The sequence below is a fragment of the Astyanax mexicanus genome, chromosome 8 (genome assembly GCF_023375975.1).
Source record: "Astyanax mexicanus isolate ESR-SI-001 chromosome 8, AstMex3_surface, whole genome shotgun sequence".
NCBI classification, from domain to species: Eukaryota; Metazoa; Chordata; class Actinopteri; order Characiformes; family Acestrorhamphidae; genus Astyanax; species Astyanax mexicanus.
Genome location: NC_064415.1, coordinates 31180606 through 31207423, shown reverse-complemented (window position 1 = coordinate 31207423; position 26818 = coordinate 31180606). Strand labels below are relative to the sequence as shown.

The following is a 26818-nucleotide window of genomic DNA, read 5'->3' as shown; positions in this document are numbered from 1 at the left end:
TGTGATATCCCTTTAAACATTTTTGCTTTTCTGGAAATAAAGCAATACACAAATCAGCTGTAAATCTGAATAAGCCTGATTTAATAATTAAAAGCAACTATATTCTGATTCTCCTGATGCTCTGTCATGCAATTCGAGGGAATTTCACAGGAGAACTATTTAACCAGGTTAAAAGAGACCCTGGTTCGTTTGCACCCCCGGTGAGGTTCACTTTTGGCAGGTGTGAAAACACTATGCGCACTCGGCTGTATGCTAAAACAACCGCACTGAGAACCATAAACGGGTTCAATGCCAAACGAACCCCGGAGCAGTGTGGCTGTGGTGAGAATGTGATCAGACCACGATCTACGACCCAACTATCAAATATACACCCCAAGTTTGATCCAAACTGCTGTTCAGATGCAGTTTAACCTGATATAATCCAAATAATTTTAATATACCTATTAACAAATGCCACATCTGCTGCAGCTTCATGATAATTAAACTGAAATACATGCTGCCTCTGAAATCTCTGACCAATAAGAGACGACGTGCTCACATCAGTAACTGTAAAGCATTTTGTTGCACTTGATTTTCATTCAGTCAAGCACAAACCAAGCCAAGCAAGCGAAAATGCTCTAATTAACAAACGCGTTAACAGATTCAGACCAGAGAATCTAACTAAAGGTGTGAAAACACTTGTTAGTAATTCAGTCAGTGCCACCTTATTAACTCCTTCAATACAATCAAGGTATAGAACTCTGTTACCCAGCCCAAGCTAAAGAAAGACAACTGCAGTCTGAGGAAGACGATTTTACATTTACTGAAAAAGCAACGCCACAGAAAAAGAGAAAATAAAAAGAACAGGATTCAAGTAAACACTGACTGAGCTGTAGAGGCACACTTCAGAGCAAGCACAGTCGCTCGCTCAACATGAATGAACAGCCTGTTGGTTCATTCACTCGACTCGAGCTCACAGAAATGCAACACCACTCAGACAGACAGTAGCACAGCCATTCATTAAAATACTGTTCACAAAATTCAGAAGTGTTACTAGGTCCATATAGGTATAAAAAAAACTAACATGTTCAGGTTTTTAGGCAAAAATATGATTATTGAAGTGTGTTAAAAAGCCTTGAACAAACAGATCTCTAAATAGTCCACACAACAGATCACAAACATACACAATTTAAAGCAAAGCAGCGTGTGTGTGAAAAATGGTGATTTTACAAACCCTCTTCCTTCCCACTTTACACTCCGCCGGCTCTTTGATCACTGACAGTGGTGCACACTATAGACGCCAAAGGGGAGACCCTCATGAGAACTGCGCATCAGCCATACAGATAATTTCCCCTCAAAAACATTCTTCTTCTATTTTTTTAACTGTTACACCAGTAAAATAACCATCAATTTGAGCAACAATGCTCTCACTGAAGTGCTCCACAGAATCAGACAGGAGCTGTGTGGATAAAGGTCCAAATCAAGAGAAGCAGGATTGAGTCTACGGTGGTTAACAGAATTGCAGCATCTTCATCATCACTCTGACTGACCTATTTACAGTCGCTCTTAGAGCTCCATCTACACATTTAAACACAATAAGTCAAACCGTGTTAAAACCCAGCAGTGGAAAGAACCTTGATGAAACCTGATAACCTGTAAAATGCTGACTACTCCTAGATCAGTTTGTGTTGCGTTGTGATAAGGGTTGCAGCAGTACCAATTAGGGGTGGGCGATATCGTCCTAAAATTTATCACGATAACGATACTCTTGGCGAAATGACAAACCACTGAATTAAATTTTTTTTTTCAAGAACACACTACTGCAAAAAATATATATTTTTATTGTATTATTTGATTCAATATGATATTATTATATGAAGTTAGGGGTGCACCATATTAAATAATGCAAGAATTTTTATCAGATTTAAAACAGAAGTCAATCACCCAGAATGTCATGATGCTAATAATGCACTCAAATACCTCCATCTATCCAGGACTAAAATGAATGAATGGTACTTGTTAAAAGTACTGGCTATATCACATTTAATGCTGACTATTCTTAAAGAAAAAAAAATATATATCAACTGATATGATACAATACCGATATTATCGTGCATCCACACTTTAACCATTTTCTGTAATCATAAAAATGTACAGTTTGGTCAGTGTTTTAGGCACTAAAGATATAAATCTTTGATATGCCTATTAAAGCATATGGTCAAGAAAATAAAAAAATGTATTACGGTCCAGTAAAATAATCACAGTATCGCCCAGTTGTAGCCAGCAGCGTGCTGGATGTGACTGTAGCTGTCAGACAGAGTACAGCTCAGATAAAAGAGCAGCTGTTCTGTCCTAAATCCTGCTCCCAGAGAGTTCAGCAGCTCGTCATAATGTTCATAAAGTGCTCAAGAATAAAGCCTGACAGGAGAGAAGCTGTGGGGTCCTGGACCGATTGCGCTCTTTCTCTTTCTCTCTGTGAGGCATTACTGTAGTACTGTGGTCGGGCTGTTACTATCGGTGACGGTGTGTTGAGTTTTCTAGCTCTTCAGCATTCAGAGTTACAGTTTACTCGCCTACTTGGACTGCAAACTGGTGTTTTACAATTTAACTCTCACTCAAAAAACGAGTAAATACTTATCTAGTTCCTGTTCTGTATCCAAGCGAAAATAACTGTTATAAGTTAGGCTTTAATACCTAAACAACCACAGGGCGCCGGTTAACTAAACGAACCTAGTTAGCTAAGCTAACTAACAATAACTAACGCTAGGTAACGTTAACTAAATAACTTAAGATACTTTATTAACCTTTTTCTTTAAAACTCTTTCCCTCTTTACTCTTATATTGGAGTAACGCTCTGGTAAACCGTTTAAAACAGATAGCTAGTTATAGGTTAGCTCGCCTGCTAACTAAACTTAGCTAGTTAAATAACTTTTCTTCTTAGCAATATATGCAATCATAGTTACAAAGTGCAAAACGTTATTCTTCACACAAATCTAACTTAATGCAAAAGGAAAATATGGAATACAAAAATAAATAAAAACAAAAGGAAAAAGGGGATCATATCTACAGCTAGAAAGATAAATCAGAAATATTTATTTTTATCTTCTTAATAACAATAATAAACTGCATCTGTGCATTTAGGATGCGAGATAGCTCCAACAGTGCAGCATGGGGGGAATTATAAGCTAAAACATCTGTTTATGGACACTGGATTTAGCAAAAGTAATACAATATAAAATCGTATTTTTATTCGCAGTATTAAGGGCGTTTCTCAGAGTAAGTAACAGTTAAGTAAACTGTAGTTTTGGAAAGAAGACTCGTATAAAAGTTAGTTGTAAAAGCTTTCCCAGAAACTCTGAGAAACAACACATTCAAAAATAAATGAAAAGCTAAAGCTAAGCTAAGCTAACGCTAACTAAGCCGGCCTTTGTAAAGAAGGCGGAAATAAAAAAAAACACGCCACCAAATGAGAAAAGGCGCTAGCACGCTAGTTAGCATTTAGGCTAACGAGTCGACTAGCAGACTATTAATCAGCCCGTTAGCCGCAGCGGCTAGCGTTAGCAGGCTGGCTAACCCGCTCGCACAACAATCCCCGTTTCGGCGGCGGAACCGCTGATTAAAACGCTCACCTCCTACTCGGTACATGTTGGCCGCCATTCTCTCGCTCCCCTCCACGAACTCGAGCCCCGGGATTCCCCTCCTCCTGCGCGCGCTGAAGCCGAGCGGCGGCGGCTTTAGTCCCGCATGTATCGGCGGACTCGGCGCTGGCGGAACAAAGCCGGGGAGCCGGCACGGTGAGCCCGAGCGGCGGCGGCGGGAGAAAAGTTCAAACTTTCCGTCTCGGTGAGAATCCGCGGATGTAAAACGCGCCTCCGCTCCGGTCCGGTACCGACACAGCCGCTCCGCTACCCCTCACCGGCCACTCACGCGCTCAGCCTCGCGGGCATGCACCTACAGTCATCGGCTAGCTAGCCAGCCTGTCTCTCTCTCTCACTCTCTCACTCTACTCTTCCTCCCATCCTCTGCTCTCCCAGCTTCATCCTCCTCTTCTTCACCTCCGCTCGGCTCACCCCTCCTCCCCCCTTTTCTTAAACGTCATCTTCGGAAGCGCGAAACGTCACCTAGAGCTCGGCCCGGTCTCGAGCTTCACCGGAGAGCCTGCTGTCTGATAGAACTAGCGAGTGAGGTATCACTTCACTTCTACAAAGAACTTAAATGTAAAAAAAGCAGTTTAAAGAAGAAAAAAGCAGATTAAAATAAATATTTCATGATTTACTATAGATGTGAATCACGTCCCCGCCTTTTCCAATTTTGTTTTATTTTTTATTTATTTTAATATATGTTACAAATATTTTTTATTAGACATTAATAATCCCCTATCTGTTGGAGCTCTCACACATTTCTATAGTCTTTTTGCAAACAAAAAAATCTCATTCGTATCCTATAAATTTGACCCCCTTGTCCCCTCTTTTTCCTTTTACTGTTTTTATTTTTCCACTATTATTTTTTTTCTCTTTATATATTTGAAGAATTGTGTATTATATGTTGCACATTTACATATGTTGCTAAGTTTGCAATCTAAAAAAAATATGTATGGAGAAGTTTCAGGCTTGAAACTGCTGCAAGCCTCATTTACTACAATACCTGTAACTGGTTACAATGTATTATTGAATTTGGAATCTATACATTGTGTCACAATTTCAATTTGACGAATTAAAAATTAATTAAAAAATTAAGCCTAAATTTAGTAGATAATATTTTGTATCTGAAATGAACAACAAGAAAAAACTGACTTCCACTGTACTTCCATCCATGCCTATATCCAGCTTCTTTTTGGTCACTGTGGCCGCAAAAATTTTAACTCATTAAAACCCATTTTATTATACAAGAAATATAAATATATTTCACCAAATTGAAAACATCTGGAATGTAATCAAGAGGAAGATGGATGATTACAAACCATCAAACCAAACTGAACTGCTTGAAATTTTCACCAATAGTGGCATAAAGTTATCCAAAAGCAGTGTTTAAGACTGGTGGAGGAGAACATGCCAAGATGCATAAAAACTGTAATTAAAAACAGGGTTATTCCACAAAATACTGATTTCTGAACTCTTAAATCTTTATGAATATGAACTTGTTTTCTTTGCATTATTTGAGATCTGAAAGCTCTGCATCTTTTTTTGTTATTTTAGCCATTTATCATTTTCTACAAATAAATGCTCTAAATAACAAAATTTTCATTTGGAATTTAGAAGAAATGTTGTCCGTAGTTTATAGAATAATACAACATGTTAATTTTACCTATAAATAGCAATGGTCTCTATTTTTTCCCAGACTGTATATTTAGTTATTAAATCAGTGAACAGTAAATTTGGTTAAATTGATCTCTGTGCTCCTACCGCCCCCTTTTGGTTGCAGGCCCACAATGCACTGTTACAATTTCACCTTGGTCCTCTAGAAGGCGCTGTGTGATTCACGCAGCGCTCGAACGCCTCCTGATCCTTTTTGTGATTTGTAGTTCTCAACTTCAATTTTTCTATACAGTTACTGTCTATTACAGAATAGATAATCTAAGAAAAGGAAGGACAGTGTTCTCAAAATCATTCAGTCATATTTCAGTTAATATATAATACATACAGCAGACTCAGATGGTTTTGGTTTAATAGTGTGATGACACACAAACACATTTATTAAATCATAGCCAGACAGCGCACAGAGAACAAACTGAAGAAACAGTTCACATCTACAAATCAGCAACAGGTCAGTAATGTAAACATGTACTGCAACGAGTAAAGGGTGATAAATGAAAGACTTGCTTTGGAATGACCATCTTGAGATGATTGTCTATAAAGGCACGTACAAGCCTTTCACATTCCAGAATTATCAACATAAACGTAACGTAATGTTAATAAAGTCAAAGTATAAGATCAGTTTACTTTACATAAACATAAGCTGTTTGACACACACACAGACACACACATCATTTGTCCTGTTGTCTATAAAATTGGAGTAATATAGTAACATGTAAACCTGATATAGTGAATGTTGATGCAACACTGACTTCCTTTTTGGCCATGAAAATCTGTTAAAGACCACCATAAACATTGCATCCTCTCAGCACAGTCTTCCTAATGCTGGATTTACTCTAGATTGTGCAATACCATATTCTTCAACATATTCTTTGTCACTCTCTTCATCCCATCTCTTTCTCCTTCTGTTTCCCAGGTTCTGAGGAACTGTTAAGGGAAGTGGGTGGAGGAAGTGAAGAGGTTGGGTGTTCCTTTTCTGCAGCCCCGCTCCTCTTGACTCGCCACTGGAGGATGCATGTGTCCTTCCCACCCAGTGACAGAAGGTGACTGTCGCAGTGGGTGAAGCGTACGTTGGTCACATGACTGCCATGGCCCTCATACCTGTGACTTGGTGCCTAAAAAAAAGAAGGGAAGGAATCGTCTCAGAAGAAAACATTTCACACAGCCACACGACTAAACTACACTACCAGTCAAATGTTCCATGAAAATATCCAGACTATGAAGGAACACACAAGGAATACTGTACTCTGTGAAGCATTTAGGTGACTCTTATCTGAGGTATTGGTACCTTGCAGTTTCTGAGGCTGGTAACTCTGATCAACTCATCTGTGCAACAGAGGTAACTTTTTGTCTTCCTTTTCTTGAGTGAATACTTATTTTAAAAGTTCTTAATATTTTTCAGATTGACTGTAAAGTATCTAGAACATTACTCAAATATGGCTATTTATTGTATACCAACTCTACCTCCTCACAACACAACTGTTCTCAAACACATTAAGAGTATAAGTAATGAACTTTTTAGTTCAGAAAAGCTATTAACTTAAAGCCATTCTGGGTGACTCTACCTCATAAAGCTGACTGAGAAAATCCAGCCAAGATGTGCAAAGCTGTCATCTAAGCAAGAGGTGCCTACTCTAAAGAATCTAAAATATAAAACATATTCTGGTTTGTTCAACACTTTTTGTTTACTCAATAATTCCACATATTTTTCTTATAGTTGTAGTTTGTAGGACTTATAATGCATAAAATATTTAGAGAATGAATCTAAGGTGTGTTTAAACTTTTGAATGATACTGTATATGTATGGGAAACCTGAATTTTTAAAAATAATATCACTTTTGTGTTCATAAGTAAGAAATATTGTATACTTAGTATTTAATGCAAACTCACAGTAAACTGTTGTAAACTGAAAGTAAATCCAGCTTATTTGATAAAATCACATGTCCACATGTGGACACCCCTTTTAAAGAATGAATTCATGTACATTGCTTCCATTGCTGACAAATGATGATCAACACATGCCCCCCATCCTTAACTTCACCTCTAGCCCTATCTATTGGAGATACTGCTCTACAGTGCTCTAGTTCCTGTAGAGCAGTGTCACCAATAGATTAAGGCTCTGGAGCAGATTAACATGGGGGGGCACGTGATGATCATCCACCTCCTTGAACTCACTAACGCTTTATAACTGAATGCAAGAAAATTCTTACATAAAAGCTACAAAATCTAGTAGAAAGCAAGAGAAACTATTTTTAAGTCACAAAAAACAGGGGCCCAATACTTTTAGTTCCATTTGTGATACCAAAGAAATTATACTGTAAACATTATACTGACCTTTGGTTTAGGACATGGATACTGGAATAAGTGGACTTTGCAGAAGTCATCTGCCACTGCCACTATTCGCTCGCTGTGAGAGCGACACAGAGCGTTGATATCGGTCCCATCCGAACCCTCCAGCCACACACCTGCACATTAAAAACATCAGAAAAGCACCCTATTACAATACATGCAGTACGTACGTATGACTTCAGCTGCTCTAACACGACTCAACTGGGTAATAAACTCCCTGCAGACAAGCCTGAGGCACATTTTATAAAGCATTAATACTGCATGTGTATAATACAGTCACCAGAGACCTGCTGTCATTATTTATTAGAGGGAGGAGAATGCAGGTACATTTTAAAAGCATATATACAGTACATATAAGTTTACCACCATACTACATTTTATGAATATAAAGAGAAAAACAATAAAAGGATTTAACATGCTTGCCCACATTTTTATATATTTTTTCACTCTACGTTCACACTGAAGCTACAATCAAGCATTAATCCTTTATAAACAAATAAATCCTTTATGAACAAATTAATTAAAAACAATCAATCATCAACAGTTCTTGCATATTCTGCTTTTGTTGTGCCTCTCTTACCCATGACATGGAAGCCCAGCACACATGTATAGGAGGCCCATTCACGATCCTTACTCTCGTAACGGTTTCGCAACAGCTTACAGCCTCCAGCCACATCCCCTGCATTAAACATCCACAAACACATACATTAGATATACTGTATACGTGAGATTTTGAATGTTAATGAAAATACACTGCAGATGAAAACACTTACAGTAAAGGATTTCGTAATCGCCAGAATTGGACATGATATACTTCCCATCTTTGGACCAGTCTAGATGTGTGATAAAACTGGAGTGTCCCTAAAAAAAAGAAAGACCATACAGTTTAAAAACCTTTAGATGAAGGGTTTTATACATGTTTAATGACATGTAATAGTATAGTTTTAATTTTTTTAAATAATTAAAAACACTAGCAAACATGAAACAAGACTCTGGGCTTGTTTGGGCTGGTTGGTTTTCACACACACAAGAACTTTTTCCTATTCTATTTCGCCAAGAGAAAAGTGACTGAAAACTGAGAATGTGTTTCTTGAATTCTTTTATCTCTTAGCTAACAAAACACCAATAAGTCCAGCAGAACAGTTCAGTTGTAAAGAAGTAGAAACTGTGCATTAATAATCACAGCATAATCAATCAGTTAACAGCAAAGCCTACCAGACCCAGGCACATCTGCACTAGCTTGCTTCACTTACCGTGCACTTCCCAAAACGTGTGTAGCGTCGACCCCCCTCTGTCACACTGTAAATGTAAATTAAGTTGTCATGGGAGCCAACAGCCAAAAAGCTGCCATCTGTGAAGAGAAAAATGGTACCCACAAACTGACTGAGAGAAACAATATCATACATAAATCACAGAGAAATCATACAGAAATTAAACATCTCCAAGACATTGTGAAGACAAATGTGCAGTAATGACTGTGATGCTGCAATAATATTGTAATTACTGTGATAACAGCAGTGCGTTCTTGCAATTATAGACCACTGCAGTCGCGCATCATTCTGTAGTCCTTGTATGCCCATATTTGGTCTAAGCTGAATTTCTTAATGGGCCGAATTAATTAACTTTTCAAAGAATTGCTTCTATCACATTCTGTGGTGATTAAATATGTTCAGAACCCTATACATTTTATTCTGTGTCAATTTTCTTTCTTAACATCCCTGAATTTTTTGAATTACAAGATCATTCATGTGTCGTAAATAGAATAATGCTATTTGAAAGCTAATGCTACTGCGCATTAAACTGACATTGAACTGACATTTCACAAAAGGTCCAACACAAGCTACACTGCTCAACACGACCAGATAGAAAGGGGTTTTAATCTCTTTAATCATCTGTAAAGAAGGATAATAATCCAAATTGTGATAGACCAAAGCTCTACAGCTGGTGTTATATCACCGATAGGCTGCTCAATTCAGCTTTTAAACAGCAAAATACTATATATGAAAAAAATCTTATTAAATAATATATTTGAATAAATTCAGACAATACAGTGATGTTCAAGAGGAAAATGTACACAGAATATAATGTATAGGGTTCTGAACATTTCAATTTTTTGCACCACAGAATGTGATAGAGGCAAGTTATTTATATAAAAGCCCATTTATTCAGCCCACAGAGAACTTCAGCTTAATCACGGAACTCCAAATATTGGTATAAAAACAACATGGCGCTGATATCTGACCTGGTGAGTATCTCATGACGGACAGCTGCTCGTTGCCATCGATTAGGTCAGACACCACCTCTCGGGTCTGTAGGTCCAGAACCACCCACCTGCATTAGAGCAAACATAAAAAAATATAAATGAGCTATACTGTTTTTAGAAAAAATATGAAAATGACTGGGAGAATAGGCTTAAGACTTAAGGTATAAGGTATTTAAAAATATATATAAACATGTTAAATTAATTGCTCTTAGCTAGGCTGCATTCTTTGTCACTGAGGCAAATACAGTGCTGCATTACAGAAGCATTAGGTGAAAGATGCCATGTGTTTATATAGCTCTAAAAAAACAGTGTGTAAAGTTTGTTATGCAGTCTAGTTTCACTGTATTTCATCACTTATGTGATATGTCCTCATTTTATTTTGGGGCAGGGCTGCCACTGCTGGTGAAAAAAATATTATCAGCAGCACATTAAGCAACTCATAATATAGTTTTAAATGAGATTAAATATTTAAATAATGACTACCCATGCTGTTTCAGTTAAGCTGTTTTATTTTTATTTGTTTACAAATCTTTAAGTAAACTTTTTTGATGTAGACAAGTTTGGTGATAGTCTAATTTCAGTGTTTGGTAGCTGCATAAATGTAGTATCTCCTGTTATAAACTAAAAAAGCTTAAGTTTTACGTGAAGTTTTGACTAAAGTTTTTTAAGCTAAAAAATTTGTAATATAGTTATATTGTGTCTACTGAACAGATTACCATCTGTGTATGATTTAACCACAAAAGAATGTGTTTGGGTCTGTCAAGAATGACACTTTTTATTTATATTGTTAAACACTGTAACTAAAGGAGCAACATTCATTATTATAATTTCATTATTTACTGTGTAAGAATGGTGAAATAAATTTTTAAAAACATATAAATCAAATATACAATGAGTTTTTGGTTTTAAAAGTTAATCTTGATAACTTCATGTTATATTATGCTATAGGCTATTCTGTTATTATCATATACAGCTCTGAAAAAAATATATGAGACCAATCAAGAGGAAGACGGATGATCACAAGCCATTAAACCAAGCTGAACTGCCTGAATTTTTGCACCAGGTGTGGCATAAAGTTATCCAAAAGCAGTGTGCAAGACTGGTGGAGAAGAAAATGCCAATATGCATAAAAACTGTGATTAAAAATCAGGGTTATTTCAACAAATATTGATTTCTGAACTCTTAAAACGTAATGAATATGAACTTGAATAAAACAACAATGTTCATTTTACTCAAACATATAACTATAAATAGCTAAATCAGAGTAACTGATTCAGAAACCAAAGTGGTCACTTAGTTTTTTGTTCAGAGCTGTGTATCATATCGTTTAATATATAAAAAATAGTAAATACTAAAAAAAACATATTTTCATGGATCTGCAGAAGCCTTGTCACACATTTGTCTGCAGACGGCATTTCAGCATGACAGAAACACAGACACTCTAATATATTTGAAAAGAAATGTATCCAACCAAATCTCTATTTGTTCTGCATCCTGAGCACGTAAATATGACTGGCTAATAAAGTGCAGTAACAGCTCACCTTCCAGTCCAGAGTCCAACTGAAACAACAGCTCCATTAGGACTGAAATCAGCACACAGACCTGACTCCTGAAACCAAACACAGGAAGAAATATATGCACACTTTAAAGGCAAGACTTTGTTTTAGGTTTGGCTTGTGTGTAAAGATGCTGCTTATCTTACCTCCAGTGTAGTGCACCAGCCCAAGGTGTGCTCCTCAGCATTCCACAAACACACTTGCTTGTCATTCCCACAGGTGAGGAAGATGTTCTGAAAGGGGTGTGTGGCCAGACCCCACATCTCATCTACATGACCCTGACAAACACAACCAGGATTATAAAGTTAATGGTTCTCTGAAACATCCATAATTCCAATTTGATAACATGACTGTGAGGTATAAACCTTTATTTATATCCTAAAATTAAACCACCTCTGTTACTGTCTTTAAAAATATAATTATAGTTCTTGCAAAGCAAAGTTTTTTATCTGTTTTCTTCTTCTTCTTCTTCTTTGATCAATAACTCTAAAACCGTTTAGCATAGAAACTGTGTTCAAATTCCATACAAACTACCTGCAATATAACAGCAAGTACCTAGCAACCACTAAGCAACACTTAAGCCACCACATAGAATACCATAGTAATTAGCAATATGTTAGCAACTACCTAGGAACCACTTAGGAACATTTATGCAGCTACCTGGCAGCACCTTAGCAACCATCTTAGGTATGATAGCAACTACATTGCAATTACTAGGTAACACCTTAGCCACCATATGTAATAATAAAATAACTAGCAAGAAAAACTTAGCCACTACAAATAATACCATATTAATCATGTAGAAAAACCTTAGTAACCACCTGGGATATGATAGCAACCTTCTAAGCAATCCATCAATCAACCAATCGATCTATCTATCAATGTATATCTGGCCTATATTAAAGTGTCTTCTTATTTTTTATATCATTTATTTAATTTTTGCTGTGCAAGCACAGGTAATTCATTTTATGAATCCAACCCTACTAAAATGCATATCCACTTATCACTTTAAATGTGATCACCTAGCCAAGAAGACATGTTTTATATATAAATATATGTCATGTGCTTCTTTTATCTAGATTAACGTCGCTAACTAACACTGTTTTTTGATTTACCAATCTTTGTGCATAGATGTTCTGAAAACTGAGACCACTTAAAAATGATGAGTAAATTGAAAACCTCTGGAATATAATCAAGAGGAAAATGGATGGTCACAACAAGCCATCAAACCAAGCTGAACTGCTTGCATTTTTTGCACCAGGAGTGGCATAAAGTTATCCAAAAGCAGTGTGTAAGACTGGCGGAGGTAAACATGGCAAGATGCATGAAAACTGTGATTAAAAACCAGGGATATTCCACCACATGGTGATTTCTGAACTTGTTTTCTTTGCATGATATGTCTGAAAGCTCTGCATCTTTTTTGTTACTTCAGCCATTTTTCATTTTCTGAAAATAAATGCTCTAAATGGCAATATTTCTATTTAGTAGTTTGTTGAATAAAACATCAATGTTCATTTTACTCAAACATATACCTACAAATAGCAAAATCAGAGAAAATGATTCAGAAACTGAAGTGGTTTCTTAATTTTTTGTTCAGAGCTGTATGTGTTTTATATCTTTTGCTTACTCAAGAACTACATAACACTGGCATGTAGCTGTTGGCTTAATACTCGTAAGTCAGTCAGGTTTAACCTGTGATGAAAGCAGCCGGCATCAACTCTTTTAGAGGATGGTTTAACCACAATACAGCTGGTCTTAGCAGATGGGGATGCTTAAAGTTTTTCCAATCTGAATTCTAATCTTAACTGTACTTGTCTGCACATAGCTTAAAGTTGACTAACCAACACAGGTTTTTGACTTTTACCAGTCAAAATCTATTATCAAATAAGTTTCTTTTTAAAGTGCCATGAGCCATTTTTTTATTTAAGCAGTTAAACAACATATACTATTATTTTTCCTGATTTGGAGCACTATATCAATTTCAAAGTGGACCACAACGTGTGCCATTAATCCTTCCTTATTCTGTGCTGAGGTAATTCCATGCATGTGGTGTAAGTGATAAATCAAGATCAATAAATATTTATTCTCTCTTGTACTTGCTTAAAGGCTGATATATGTAAATAGTTTCCACAATACAATACGCCTCATTCATTGAACAGTACAGACTAAATTAATCCCTGGTATTTTCAATGTGAATGGGTGAAGCTAAAGTGCTGGAGCCTAATTAGAAGGTTTTGGAAAGCACCTTCAACCCCCTTTAGGCTATGCAGTTCATATATGGGACTTCCAAATAATAAAATAATAACAATATTTATATTGCACTATATACTGCATAAACTCTGATAATACTTTGCTCTCTAAAGTGAAAGGCAAAAATAAAATCTTACAGCAAGTGTATAGCAAGTGTAAATCATCATACACTTGTAGACTAAAATATATGAACTTTTGTCCTTTTTAACAACTACACGAGTCATGCAATGCTAACTGGTGGGCCAGAGCTTGCATTAAGCTGTTAGATACATGAACTTTACTGTGCCTCACAGTCCTCAGACACAGCCCACGTCTTAACTGATTTACTTTAATACAGATAAGAGAGAAACTCTGCATCTGAATTTCTGCAGAGCTTTAAAAGCTGGGAGTTAGGTCAGGCACACAGCAGTATGTGCAGAATGTGGAAAGGATGGATTGAAGGATTAAAGGATGCACTGCTGCTCGTTCTCACAGAAAACATGGCACTGTGCCAGACAAAATGTATAACACTATCCAGAGGTAAAAGCATGCTGAGGTAAAGCTAATGTTAAATACACAGTATTATGCTGTAAGCGTGAGTAATGCATGTCATCAAGTCTACAAAAGCTACTAACTCATTAGCATACCTGCACTATGGCCACGAACCCGTCTGAGAAGGAGCCTCGGAGAATTGCATTCCTGGTCGTTCCCACCAGCAGTTCCTCACCATCCACATCTGCAATGGTACGGACCGCCCCAAACTTCTCTGGAATCTATAGAGATAGTGAGGGCAGATTTCAGCTCTTATGTATTTTTCTGTTGCTTTCTCTCTTTCTATCCCTTTCTCCTCTGACCCTTCAGCCCATTCTTTTTCTCTAGTTTTTCTGTCTATCTTTCTCTGTCCTTCTCTTTCCCCTCCACTCTCTTATCCTGTCTTTTTTCTTCTTCTCCATCCTTGAATCTTTCTCTTCAAAAGAGATCTCTTTGTCTTCCACTCCCTCCCTATTCTCTCTGTTCCACTTGTCCTGTGTATATCCCTCTCAATATGCTTTCTTCCCTCTTTCCTAAAGAGCTCTTTGTCTCTCTTCCTGTCTCTTACCCTCATCCTGTCTTTTATTCCTTTTTCCTCTCTCACTCATTCTTTGTATCTCTGTCCCATTTGTTCTATCTTTCTCTCCCTCTCAGTACCCCTCTTCCCTCTCTTTAAAAGAGATCTCTTCCACTTTTTTCTGTATTTCGTTCTCGTCCAGTTTTCTGTCCCTCTCTCTAAAAGGTCTCTCTTCCTCTTTTTCACTCTCTATTTTTACTGCTTATTATCCTGTTTTTTTATCTCCCTATCTTTCCTTTCTTTTGTCCAAAACCGCTCTTTTCTTCTCTTTTTTTCTCAATCTTTCTCTACTTCTCAAACTCTCTGAAAGAGCTCTCTTTCCCTCATATTTATTGCCTCTTTCTCTGTATCACTTTCTCTCTCCCATCCTGTCTTTTCTCCCTGTCTTTACCTCCATCTTTCCAAAAGTTAGCTTTCTTTCCCTCTTTTTCTCTCATCCTGTCTTTTCGTCCCTGTCTCCAAAAGAGCTCTCTTCATCTTATTCTCTCTCTCCATTTCTATTTCTTGTTTTTTTCTTCCCATCTCTCGCTTCTGTTTCCTTATTATTTCTTCTTTTCTTATCCATCTGCTGCGCTTTCTCCACGTCTCTCTCTGTCATTCTCATAAACAAATTTCTGCTGTTTCTTCCACTTTTTCTCTGTCTCCCTAAGCTCATTGTTGTTGTTTACTTTTCTCGTTCTCCTTTTCCTCTTTCTCTCTGGCCTTCCATCCATTTTTCTCATTCTCTCATTCTCTCGTCTCTCTCTCTCGCCCCTCCCCCTGCAAGCACACACACACACACACACACACACACACAAAGCTCTCTCATTTAGAATTTTCCACCCACTGAAAAACAGACACAAACACACACTCTCTTGTTTTCACCTCACACTCCCTCTCGGGCGCTAGGTCTGCGCTCCAGCGGATGATCCTGCGGTCTTTGCCGCCGCCGCTGAGCAGAGCGCCGCCCTGCAGGACGCAGAGGGTGAAGACGCTGCCCTCATGAGCGCGAGTCTGCTTCATGATCTGGAATGTCTCTGAAAGGGAGGCAGGAAAACACAGTTTAAGAGAACCAAAATAATAATAATAATAGCAGCAAATAATAATAATGATTTGAGGGCTAAAATTAGCATGTCCAAACACATTATTCTTGTGAAGTTGGTGTGATCTTAGTAAGCAAAAACAGTTATAGTTAATTTTACAATTTCCTAACCACCATTGTCCCCTCAGAATTTAAGGGGACACTTTTTGGATAAATCCTTTCAGTATTTATACAGTCAATCCACTCTGAGCCTATTTATACCTGGAATTAACGTGCGTTTTTGGTAAATGATCACTCAAACCACAGAGAAAGATTTCACTCATATTTAATGTAATGAAAAAATAAAAGCTAATAAAAGCTAATTTTACCTCCCCATCACAGAAGAATTGAGAAATGGACAGTAATAATTAATTGCTGCACCACCTGCCCCCTTTCTGAAGACGAATACGATGCCCTAAAGTTAACTAGCGAACCAGCAGCCAAGTTGCTGAACTTTAGCGCTCCACAGTTAACTATATCTGTATTGGGTGCTTGAAGGGTTCTCCCAATTCTTGGGGGGATAATTTAATCCCTTTCCTTTATTATCTCTGTTTCAAAAGGAAGAGTTACACTCAAAAACAAGGAGTAGGGGTAAAAAGGAAAAATGGGATTGGCCCTTAAAAGCAGTCTATTTTGCAATTTACTGTATTTACTGTTAACTGTTTGTTTGTAGTTTTTATGCATGCACTAAAATGTACTGGTAAATTTGTGTTGTCAGTTCTGTCAGTTCTGTCGCTGACTGTCGGCCTGCCGCAATCTCTAGTTCTCACGCTAAAGACTCTATTTCCCAAAACGCACCTGCACTCTACCCTTTGGACATGCCGGATCACATGGCGTTCTGGATCACCTGATCACCTGGTTTGATTGTTATTTCCTGTCTCCCTTTATATAAACACCCCCTGTTTCTGTTTGCCATTGCTGAGTATTTACCCTACATCCCTGGATCACCCCTGTATGACCTTTTTTGCCTGTTCTCTCTGGTTTATTGTTGATCTAGCTGCTCTATTTGGATTTTTACCATGCCTGTCCCACGGAACTCTTGCAAACTTAACCATTTTGTACCTACGCATGTCTTTGTGTCGTCTGGCCCACGTGACAGTTACATTATTTTATTTTGGTTACATTTTTATTTAGTTAAATAATTATCATTTTGTACATTGTCAGAGCCTTGGTAAGTTGCTGTTAACAAAATAGACAAACAATTATATATATATATATATATATATATATTTTTTACTAAATAAACTTATAACTAATAAAACATGTTGTGCATTTATAATACGCATTTAGTTGCAGTAGTGCAGTCTTGAAATTTATTTTTAAAAATTCAATGATTTGTCATATCTTCAAGAATATTTGTTTTGCTAAATTTCCCTGAAATATTACCCAAACTTAATCCATACACAGTAAGGCAAACAGTAATATGTCTTATTATGGAGCTTGGCTTTTTATTCTCTCTCTCGCTCTCTCTCTCTCATGCAGTGTGTTGTTGCACTCATGTTTATTTACTGGAAGATGGAGGCAGTACTACAGACTCCCTGAAGGTTTTAAACAGTTCTTCCCACTACTAATAGAGCTGTTGCATGAAATTAATTTTTTTTGTTTATTTACACAACAAATGCCCTGTAAAATGTGAAGGAAATAACAACAGACATTTAATTACCTTTGGCTCCCTTGCCTAAAGTCTTGATGTCTGCTGCTGATTTCCCCCAAGTGAGGATGTTTCCTTCAGAGTCGCCGGTTAGCACATCCCCCGTCAGACTGAACACAAAGCACATGATGAACTTGGGCTTCTTGTATTTCTGTGAGACAAAGAACAGAAGCGCAGATCAGAAACACCTCACGAAAGTCACACACCCAGTACTGTACTGACTCACAAGTCTAGACTCGTTTCCGTACAACATTAAACAGCACTCACTCCAAAGATGCCCTGCTTCTTGGTCAGCGTCCCAGCGCTAAGCGTCCAGAAGTAAACGTGAGATTTGCCACAGGTGATGATGTTATTAGTGTCTGCAGGGTTGAACTCCACAGCGAACACGGCCTCATTAGTGCTCTAGAGTGAACAAACATATACACATATAGCATAGGTTACTGCAAACATTTGAAGTTACAGAGGTGTCAATTAATGAAGTACAAATACAATTACCAAAAAGGAGAAATGTTCGTTATCTATACTTTACCAGAATATTTTTTTTTCTACTTTTTACATTTTCACAGTTATGTTAACTTTTTACTGCTTAATTTAAAAAAAAAGCCTTGTTACTCCTGTTAAAGTTCAGCTTGTTTTTATTCTGGCTCATCATAAAAAAAACATATCCAGATAAATCACTCTATCAGGATAGAGTAAATATGATCATGGCTGGATGAGAAGCATAAACACATACCATTCAGACACCATATTGGTTTATATGCAATCCATCGCACCTGCACGTCAGATCACTTTGCTAAGTATGAAGATGATCTGTGCAGAAACTCAAAAAAAAAACCTGAGCGAAATGTCCCAACTAAGCTTCTTTAATTATCTGAATTGTACTAAAATGAATTAATTTTCATATAGCCATATATGCATCCAAAAGTTTTCAACGCTAACATTTTAAAATTACAATAAAGTCATTATGGCTTTTAGAAAAATATATTTTGGGAAGGGCGGGGTAGTACACTATAGGCCCTGTGATGCAGCCTAAGATTTTGCCTTTAATGGCATTTTCCCCTTACATTACATTACTTTTACACTTTCACTTGAGGAAAAAGCTTTATACTTCAACTTCTACAAGAGTTTTTAAAACCCTAGTATATATACTTTTACCTGAGTAATGAATGTGAATACTTTTGACACTTTGGTAATAGTTAAAGGAGGCATAGTCTACCTTTCCTTGCATTTAGATATTTATGTGCCAAAAACATAATAAGTTCATGAAGTCACAATTAGGTGATTTTTTTTCTTCACATGACGACTGGTGTTGACTTCTAAGAATAAACCTGTGTGTTTTTGTTACTGTATCTTTAAAATGAGTTCGAATGTGACTGGCTGTACTAAAGTATATCGTGTCTCATTCAAACAGCAATGTTTTCTGGAAAAAGCGATATTAATTCAGCTGTGGGGCAAAAGTAAACACAATGGGCAATAGCTCAAAATTGATATAATCATAATCACCTCTTCTAATGAATGCATTCAGCTTTTCTTTAGGTTGCACCTATTGCTGACATAGATGTGCAAAAGCACAAACAGTTTATCTAGGCATTGTTTAAAAAAAAAAGGAATGTCAATAGAATGGAGCAGTCTCGAGCAACACTGACCTGCTTTCACCAGGCCTAATGACAGGTTGGGGTTAAAGGTATTAGGTATAAAGTTATAATACTAGTCCTGCATTCAGCAGTGAAGCAGTGGAACTGTGTTCTCTAAAATGATGAAGCTCAAACTTTTGGGATAAGCCTAATCTCATTGACTCTCTTGTCACTGAATGCAATCAAATCATCACAGCAATTATCCAAAATTACAAAACCTTCCCTGGACAGTACAGACAGTTTTACTTTTTAGTGCCCTTGATTTTAGAATATAGGAAATGATCTGAGCAGATGTCCCAGTTTTTTAGTCCATATAGTGTATATATTTATATATGTATTGTCAGGAAAACCTTGCATCTCACTTTTTAATTAGTATTATTTGCACATTTGTATAATGTGGTAAAATTACATGATGAATGGACCAACAGAAATGCTCCAAAATTACTTGAAATATAGTCTTTTATTAAGTTAAGAAAAGTTTATCCTTTTCCTGTAAAGATGTCATTATGGAGATTCAAGTTTTATGTATGACAGTATATAAAATAGATTTATACATACACATTTTTATAAATAGTTTTTTTAAGAGATACAACAAAAGCAACAATTCTTAAAGAGAGGCAGTACATCAAACTCTTTAAGAACTGGATTTTCCAAGATCTGGGCCATTTCTTTTATGTGTACTGGTTTAGTAGGTTATATAAAATATATGTGCTCCTATTTCATGTGTCGTAAGAATAACTGCACCTTTATTTCATGTATCATTAATAACATGGCCTCGGAAAAAACGAGTTCCCACAGTTCCACCCACAGTTTCTGCTCAGCTATAATTTTAAAGTAGTGCCTGCCTCTTAATCTCTACTGACACTGCCCACGTCTGACCTCAGCATGTGGTCAAGGTCAATTATTTAACATTTTTATTTCCATCACCAGTGGATTGAGTTCCTGTCTATGCATTTAGTGCATACTAGACTAAATCTCTGAGCAAATCCTTCCCTGGAAACATCTCTTAAACTCAGCACTAGAGCTGTACCATCTGCTATCACAACAGATTAATAGAGTTGCCCACAGAGCATTACAATTAGCCTGATAATAAAGCAGTTTTTTTTTTTGTTTGTTTATTTTGTATTGGGTTTTTGAAGGGCTGTCCCATTTCTTATAACTTTCTCAACTTAACTGTTTCAAGAGGTAGGGGTACAAATAGAGCTGCACGAATATTTCTTTATCTATAAGTTTATCGCAATCAAAAATGAGTGGTGTCAATAGATTAAAAAATCTATCCGATTAATCCCGAAAAAATTCTGTGATTAACTGCAATTGTTCTTTTTTTAAGACACACGTTTTTATAGTGTATATTGAAATATAAATAAAAGAATGAATGTAATGTATATGTATGTTAGTGGTGTCAATTAAAATACTAGTATATACTTGTATGTTTGAGGTAAGATAAAACCAACGTGGGGAGCTGAAAAAAAGAATGCATGATCATTTAAAACAGTTAAAAAAAAACTTTTTTACTTTATTGTAAACATCTCAGCTTGGTTGTAAGGATTTCTGAATTAGAACATAATTTGCTGAGTATAAAAATCTCAGGAAGTGTTTGGTTTTGCACACATGTTCACAATGCGGGGGATGATCATTTAAATGACCTAGGGGAAATATGTAACGACCATTATTCAGTAATGTGTTTCTAAAAAAATGTACTGAGACTATTTTATTTTATATTTTTTGGACTTTACAAGTAAACTAGAACACAAATATTTATTCTTCATTCATTTTTGGAAATATATTACTTTTTAAGCATTTTTAGCAGGGATGGTTAAGATTTTATTAATACAGAGCAATCTGTTTCTGAGAATAAACCTGTTAACGTAATATCTTATACATCTTAGAGTTATAATTAGAATTACTCTACAAGTAAAGACATATATGATATCATATGGGTAACATATTATCTCCTGATAATAACATGTGACTGTTTCCTATAAAGTTTCCTATAAAGTCTTTCCCATGTTTAGGTAAATAAAGGTACATCAAACTATCAAACCTGGAACAAAGTTTTAAGAGATACACATCAGAATATATATTAATATTGTATCGACCGGAATTAAGTAATAAATTGTGCTATAAATATGGCCATATTGTCAAGCAGAGAAATAGGACTGGTCCAGATGTGTCCAGTAAGCCAGAATGTCCAACTGGTTTAGTCTAAATCAGTGTTTCTCAACCAGGGTGCCGCGGCACCCTGGGGTGCCGTCTGGCTTCATCGGGGGTGCCGTCAAAATATTGCGCCTCACGTGCATATTTCATTTCCAAAGTCAGCTCGTGTCGGGGTGTGTCCCAATTCACAGGCAGCACTAATCGCGCTAATTGTGACGCGCTATTTTATTTCATATTCCGCCAGCAACACCCCCCGTTCTCACCTGAAGTACTGCGCCAGCACCCCCCCCCCCCGTTCTCACCTTAAGTACTGCGACAGCCCCCCCCCCCCCGTTCTCACCCGAAGTATTGCGACAGCCCCCCCCCCCGTTATCACCTGAAGTACTGCGCCAGCAACCCACCCCCCCCCCCCCCCCCCCCCCCCGCGTAAACTGGGGTGCCTTGACATCGCGCATATATTTAAAGGGTGACGTGATAGAAAAAAGGTTGAGAAACGTTGGTCAAAATCACCACTAGAAGCCCCTCTCTCAACACCTCTCTCAACAGCTCCTCAATTACACCAGTGCTTTAGAAATATATATCATCAGCATGGAGTTGGGGGAGCTGTCAGCCTTGCTTGCTCAGGGAGTTTTTTTCTGCAGAAGTTCTCAATATTGTTTCCTAATGTACGTCTGTGGGAAAAACAGATTCATTCGCTTAGCAAACAGAGACGTCATGATATACGACCCCTCCACGCTGAACCCCCCTCTATCTCCAACACCAACAAACTGGCTACTACAATGAAAACAGCAAAAAAGAGAAATGACCTCATATCAATGCTCATTTCTCAGAACCCCCCTCCTTCCCAACACACACACTCTACGCAAACGGCAGGCTAAAACATTTACGACGTTCCCACGGCAACCATGCTCAGATTGCACTCTGGGAAGTTAAAATGCTTGGGATGGAGGCTTTCCCCAGCTCTGAAAGACGTGGCTGTGCGGGTTTTCCTCTGTATCTGTGCCAAAAATACAGACAGGAGCGGAACCAGCAGCTGCCTACATTTTTAATTTACTCATTCGGAACTGCAGGCGAACAGAACTGATTCGCCTGCAGATCTGATTACGCAATATTGATGACTATAACAAATGTTAGGGCACAGTCCAGTCAAGTTTCCCTGAGGGGGTGTACTGCATACTTTTATAATTACTTGAACGCTACATTCTTCACATGTACACATGTGTACAGATGTGCAGTAGGGCTGTCACAATTAGTTGATTAACTGATTAATATTATTAATATTATGTTAAATCATTTTAAAGCATATTTTTACACTGACATACGAAAAGTCATGGAAGCGAATCGAGTATTATCTCCCGTGACTTTTGCCATGGATGTGATTTCTGAGTCTAACCAGATACCACCAAGCACAATCATTACCACCCACTACACTCTACACTGTGGGCAGTAACTCTACTGGCTCTGATTGGCCGCCTGAAGTGCTCCTGTTCTGTCACTAATCAGTCTTTGTCCGAGCAATGATCAGATTATAGGTGGATGCAATTCCACGTCCAAACACTAGTGGCACTATTGAGCCAAACATAATGAACAGCATGATTAAAGCACATGAAGGAGAAATGTTTGGATGTTTTGAACTGACCGTATTTGTGAAAATGTAAAAACGTTTTTAAAAATTAATAAAATGCTGTTTTTCCCCACATTCTGCTTTGGTTTGATAATATTTTGTCTAGGTACAATAAAAATGTATGTCAAATTGGAGTTCATTTTGTGCCAAAGGTTTTACACAAAAATATGAAAACTGTTGCAGGATAAAAACATATAGAAGCAAAAACAAAATACTTTAACAGCAAAATTCACAAAAACCCACATAAATAAGTGCAAATAATAATAAAGTAACCAAGTATATTTAAAATATATAGATTTGTGTGCCTGTCTGTGCAAGTGAACATACCTTTACTTCAACAACCTTGGTGTTTTTGTTCCAGTCCCAGAGAGACAGCATGTGCTCATTGGAGTCGTCAATTACACACAGAAATGCCCCAGCATCCTAAGACGAATTGTTCAGACATGTTTATGACAGTGATGAATTAAGGTGAATATTGGTTTTGTTTTAAGAGAGAAATACAGCACGTACCGCGTTCGAGAAGGCCACAGATCCGACCCCTCGCTCAAATGTGCCCATACCAATCTGCTGCAGGGTCACCAGTGTAGTGGAGTCCCAGATATGGACAAATGGCTGCAAAGGCTGGATCCCAAACACACACACACACACACACACACACACACACACATATATAAAGTAAGAGCTGAAGCAGCTGGTCATGCAAGGAAACACTATCAATAAACTGCAAACAAGATATTAAAGAAAAAATAAACAAACTTACCTTGCCATCCTTATCCACGCCTGCCGTCTGTCCGGATGCTATCAACACCTTGTCTGGATGAATTGCTAAACTGCATCCCAAAAGTTAATGTGAGAAAAATTCATACATTTATTACAAAATAAATAAATAAATAAAATAATAATACAGCTGTGGAAAAAAAATAGAGACCAATAGAGAATCAGTTTCTCTGATTTTGCTATTTATAGGTATATGTTTGAGTAAAATTATATTGTTGTTTTATTCCATAAACTAAAAACAAAATTTCTTCCAAATTCCAAATAAAAATATTGTCATTTAGAGCATTTATTTGCAGAAAATGAGAAATGGCTGAAATAACAAAAAAGACGCAGATATTTCAGACCTCAAATAATGGATACTTTTGGATACCTTTATGCCATTTCTGGTGCAAAAATTCAAGCAGTTCAGTTATATTGATTATATTCCAGAGTTTTCAGTTTGGTAAAATCAAAGAAACTTATTATTTTTAGGTGGATTTTTTTCCAGAGCTGTATATATACCGTGTCTTGCAGCTGTTTATTGCACGTATGTTCCATCTAATTTGAACTCACCATCGTACACAGTCTGTGTGTTTGCGGTAATGGCGTTGAGTCCGATTGGCCACATGGTAAAGGACTACCACACAGGCTATAAAATACACCGCCTCCCCAGAGGGAAGCATGTACAAGTTCCCTCTACAGTCACGCCCTCTGTAACCATAGCTGTAACCAGGGGGTCAAGGATATTAACTGGATTACAGGGTAGGGTTGTTACTGTAACTCTCTGTTTTGCAGCCCTTTAAGTCCTTCTTGGTATATCAGAGAATAAATATATGGAATGACAGGATGGTATATATCAACACACCCACATTTTTAAGTGCACTGTAATGTAAAGCTTACTTAAAATAAACGAGACAGCTATGTAGGAAAAAGACAGTAAATGTACGTACAGTCTTATACATTGACAACTTATGTATTGCCCAGACATTAAACAACTGAATATTGGTGGTAAGCGGGGAATTATCGAATCATAATCTACCAAAATTCTGACACAATATAAAAAAACTTCAAATTGTAATATCGCAGTATTGTTAAAAACAGTCTATTCTGTTTTTATTATTAATAATACAAATATTTTACACTGATTTTTTTAACATTTACATTTTAACACCCATTAACAAATGCTTAAGAAAAAGAGTGATCAATCATGATTAATCCCAGAATTTCGTGATCAATTTAATATCTTTTTAATAGCTAGACACCACATTTTTTTTGTTTCTACTGAATGTATCAAATGTTTTGTTTTAATAGTGAAAATATTGTCATCGCAATAGTATACTGAAATATTGTGATACTATTTTAGAGCAATATCGTCCACCGCTAGGGAGAAATTAAACAATTTTTTCTATGGCTCCATTAGGTTTACATTAAATTTCCCTTAACCCACATCTGATGCTCATTGTGCAAGAAATATATGAGTACTTCTTGGGAACTTTTCATAACGAGAGGAAACTAATTTCAAAGGTATTCCTAAAATTCCTAAAACAGCTGGATCAGCTAAAGATTTATAATAATGTAATAAATGTAAAATAACAAGTATGATTGAAAGTGGATACACCCAATCCAGGTCCAGTTTCTCTGAAGGAAGGTCCATCCTAAGATCATCATAGTTCTGGATGTTTGAGGGAACATACATGGTGATTGGCCGCCCACGGATGAACATTTTGATTGAATGACCTGTGAACCAATTAAAAACAGTCAAAGGTCAAATAACTCTCTTTTATTTCAGAAACGAAAAGGAAAGAAAAGGGAAAGGGAAATGACATATCTAAATATCATAGCAAGTAAAGGGTGAGGGAGTCTACAGTTGCTGGTTTGGTTAGTTTTACTAATATTTTCTTTCAGCAGCCACTTGGAGCACCATAGAGTTGGGGTTTGTTCATTTGGGGGGTGGTAAATTTGGTGGGGGGTCGCAAATATGAATCATACAAAAGTTTTGCACAGTGAATAGGTTAAGAACTTCTGATTTACAGTAATTGCAAGCTGACAAACAAAACATGGTTATTTGTAGTAGAAACATTTGCAAGAGCTGTACTTTTTCATAAGTACTCTGAATATGGAAATGCAGACAGTTTTGAAGAGACTGTCTTATACGCGTCTTTTGGTTTTTGAGTGATATTAATATTGGAGCTTCACACTCAGAACTCAGTCAGTCAGTGTCTAAGTCTTAACAACAGTAAACAGAAACATACCCTGTGTTCCTCTTCTGGACCCCTGTGATCCTGTACAAAGGTAGAAAGACACAGATTAACAGTTTTAACAGATTTCCATCAGCCTCCTTGACATGGTTAAACAATTAGAGTTTGGTACATGAAAGTGCTTTACCATAAAATTCTAACACTGGGAGAGTCATAATCTGATTACTGTGAAACATCAGAGTTCGTCAGTAATTTGATCAATGCATTTACATGCACTTGGGTAAGCAGATAAAGGAAAAGACTCACCAAATTTTAAACCTAAAGTTTATATAAAACCTAAACTTCACACGTGTTTTTGTAACACATTGAGCCACAGTGTGAACATACATCAGAAAAAGATTGTAAAAGATCAATTATTATTCATATTCTTCCGTTTCAGCTTTGCTCTTAAGCCCTATCCGGACGGGATTCGTTTCTCAGGGGGTCCTGGGGTAATTTTATTTTTTATGGGTGGTCCTCTGTGATTTTATTCCTGTCTGAAAGGACAATGTATTTGTTTTTCTCAGACAGAGACAGACTGGATTAATTACTGTCTCCGTGGTCCTTCTGTTATTTTATTCCAGTCCGGATGCACATCTCTGAGTTTCCTCACCTTGCGTTTAATAAAACAGCTATTTGTTCAACGTAATTACACTTTGGGCGCGAGTTTCCACAGAGATCCACGTAAACACACAGCAAGTGGAAATGGAGGAGCTACTGAACGTGATGTCATGTAAGCGAGAAAGCCAAAAAACTCACTGATCCTCCTGTTTTTTTCAATTGCAGTTTTATCACTGAGTAGAAGTGTGTAATATTTTTCACAGACCTCCCCCTGAGAAACGAATCCCGTCCGCATAGGCCTTTAAAGTGATTTATCGCCATTTTGCTTATTTCCAGTATCAT

General features: G+C 37.1%; 2 protein-coding genes across 5 annotated transcripts in view; both read right to left on the bottom strand.

Annotated features, from left to right (window-relative positions):
* Positions 1-4049, bottom strand: part of mta2 (metastasis associated 1 family, member 2) — a 30485-nt gene extending 26436 nt beyond the window's left edge. For 2 of the 3 annotated variants that reach the window (XM_022678260.2, XM_049482523.1), the window contains exon 1: positions 3609-4049. In XM_022678260.2, coding sequence (XP_022533981.2) covers positions 3609-3636 — 28 coding nt within the window. In that variant the 5' untranslated portion in view covers positions 3637-4049. The remainder of the gene's footprint in view (positions 1-3608) is intronic. The other variant, XM_022678261.2, reaches the window with a different exon arrangement.
* Positions 4050-5631: 1582 nt separating this feature from the next.
* eml3 (EMAP like 3) overlaps positions 5632-26818 on the bottom strand; it is an 82430-nt gene continuing 61243 nt past the window's right edge. For both annotated transcript variants that reach the window (XM_022678259.2, XM_022678258.2), the window contains 18 exons: positions 25931-25960; positions 25295-25415; positions 24252-24401; positions 23683-23752; positions 23433-23543; positions 23250-23345; positions 17775-17909; positions 17520-17658; positions 15661-15812; positions 14336-14461; positions 11606-11737; positions 11445-11512; positions 9883-9971; positions 8894-8991; positions 8414-8501; positions 8221-8319; positions 7626-7756; positions 5632-6406 (listed from right to left, as the gene is read on the bottom strand). In XM_022678259.2, coding sequence (XP_022533980.2) covers positions 6176-6406; positions 7626-7756; positions 8221-8319; positions 8414-8501; positions 8894-8991; positions 9883-9971; positions 11445-11512; positions 11606-11737; positions 14336-14461; positions 15661-15812; positions 17520-17658; positions 17775-17909; positions 23250-23345; positions 23433-23543; positions 23683-23752; positions 24252-24401; positions 25295-25415; positions 25931-25960 — 2066 coding nt within the window. In that variant the 3' untranslated portion in view covers positions 5632-6175. The remainder of the gene's footprint in view (positions 6407-7625; positions 7757-8220; positions 8320-8413; positions 8502-8893; positions 8992-9882; positions 9972-11444; positions 11513-11605; positions 11738-14335; positions 14462-15660; positions 15813-17519; positions 17659-17774; positions 17910-23249; positions 23346-23432; positions 23544-23682; positions 23753-24251; positions 24402-25294; positions 25416-25930; positions 25961-26818) is intronic.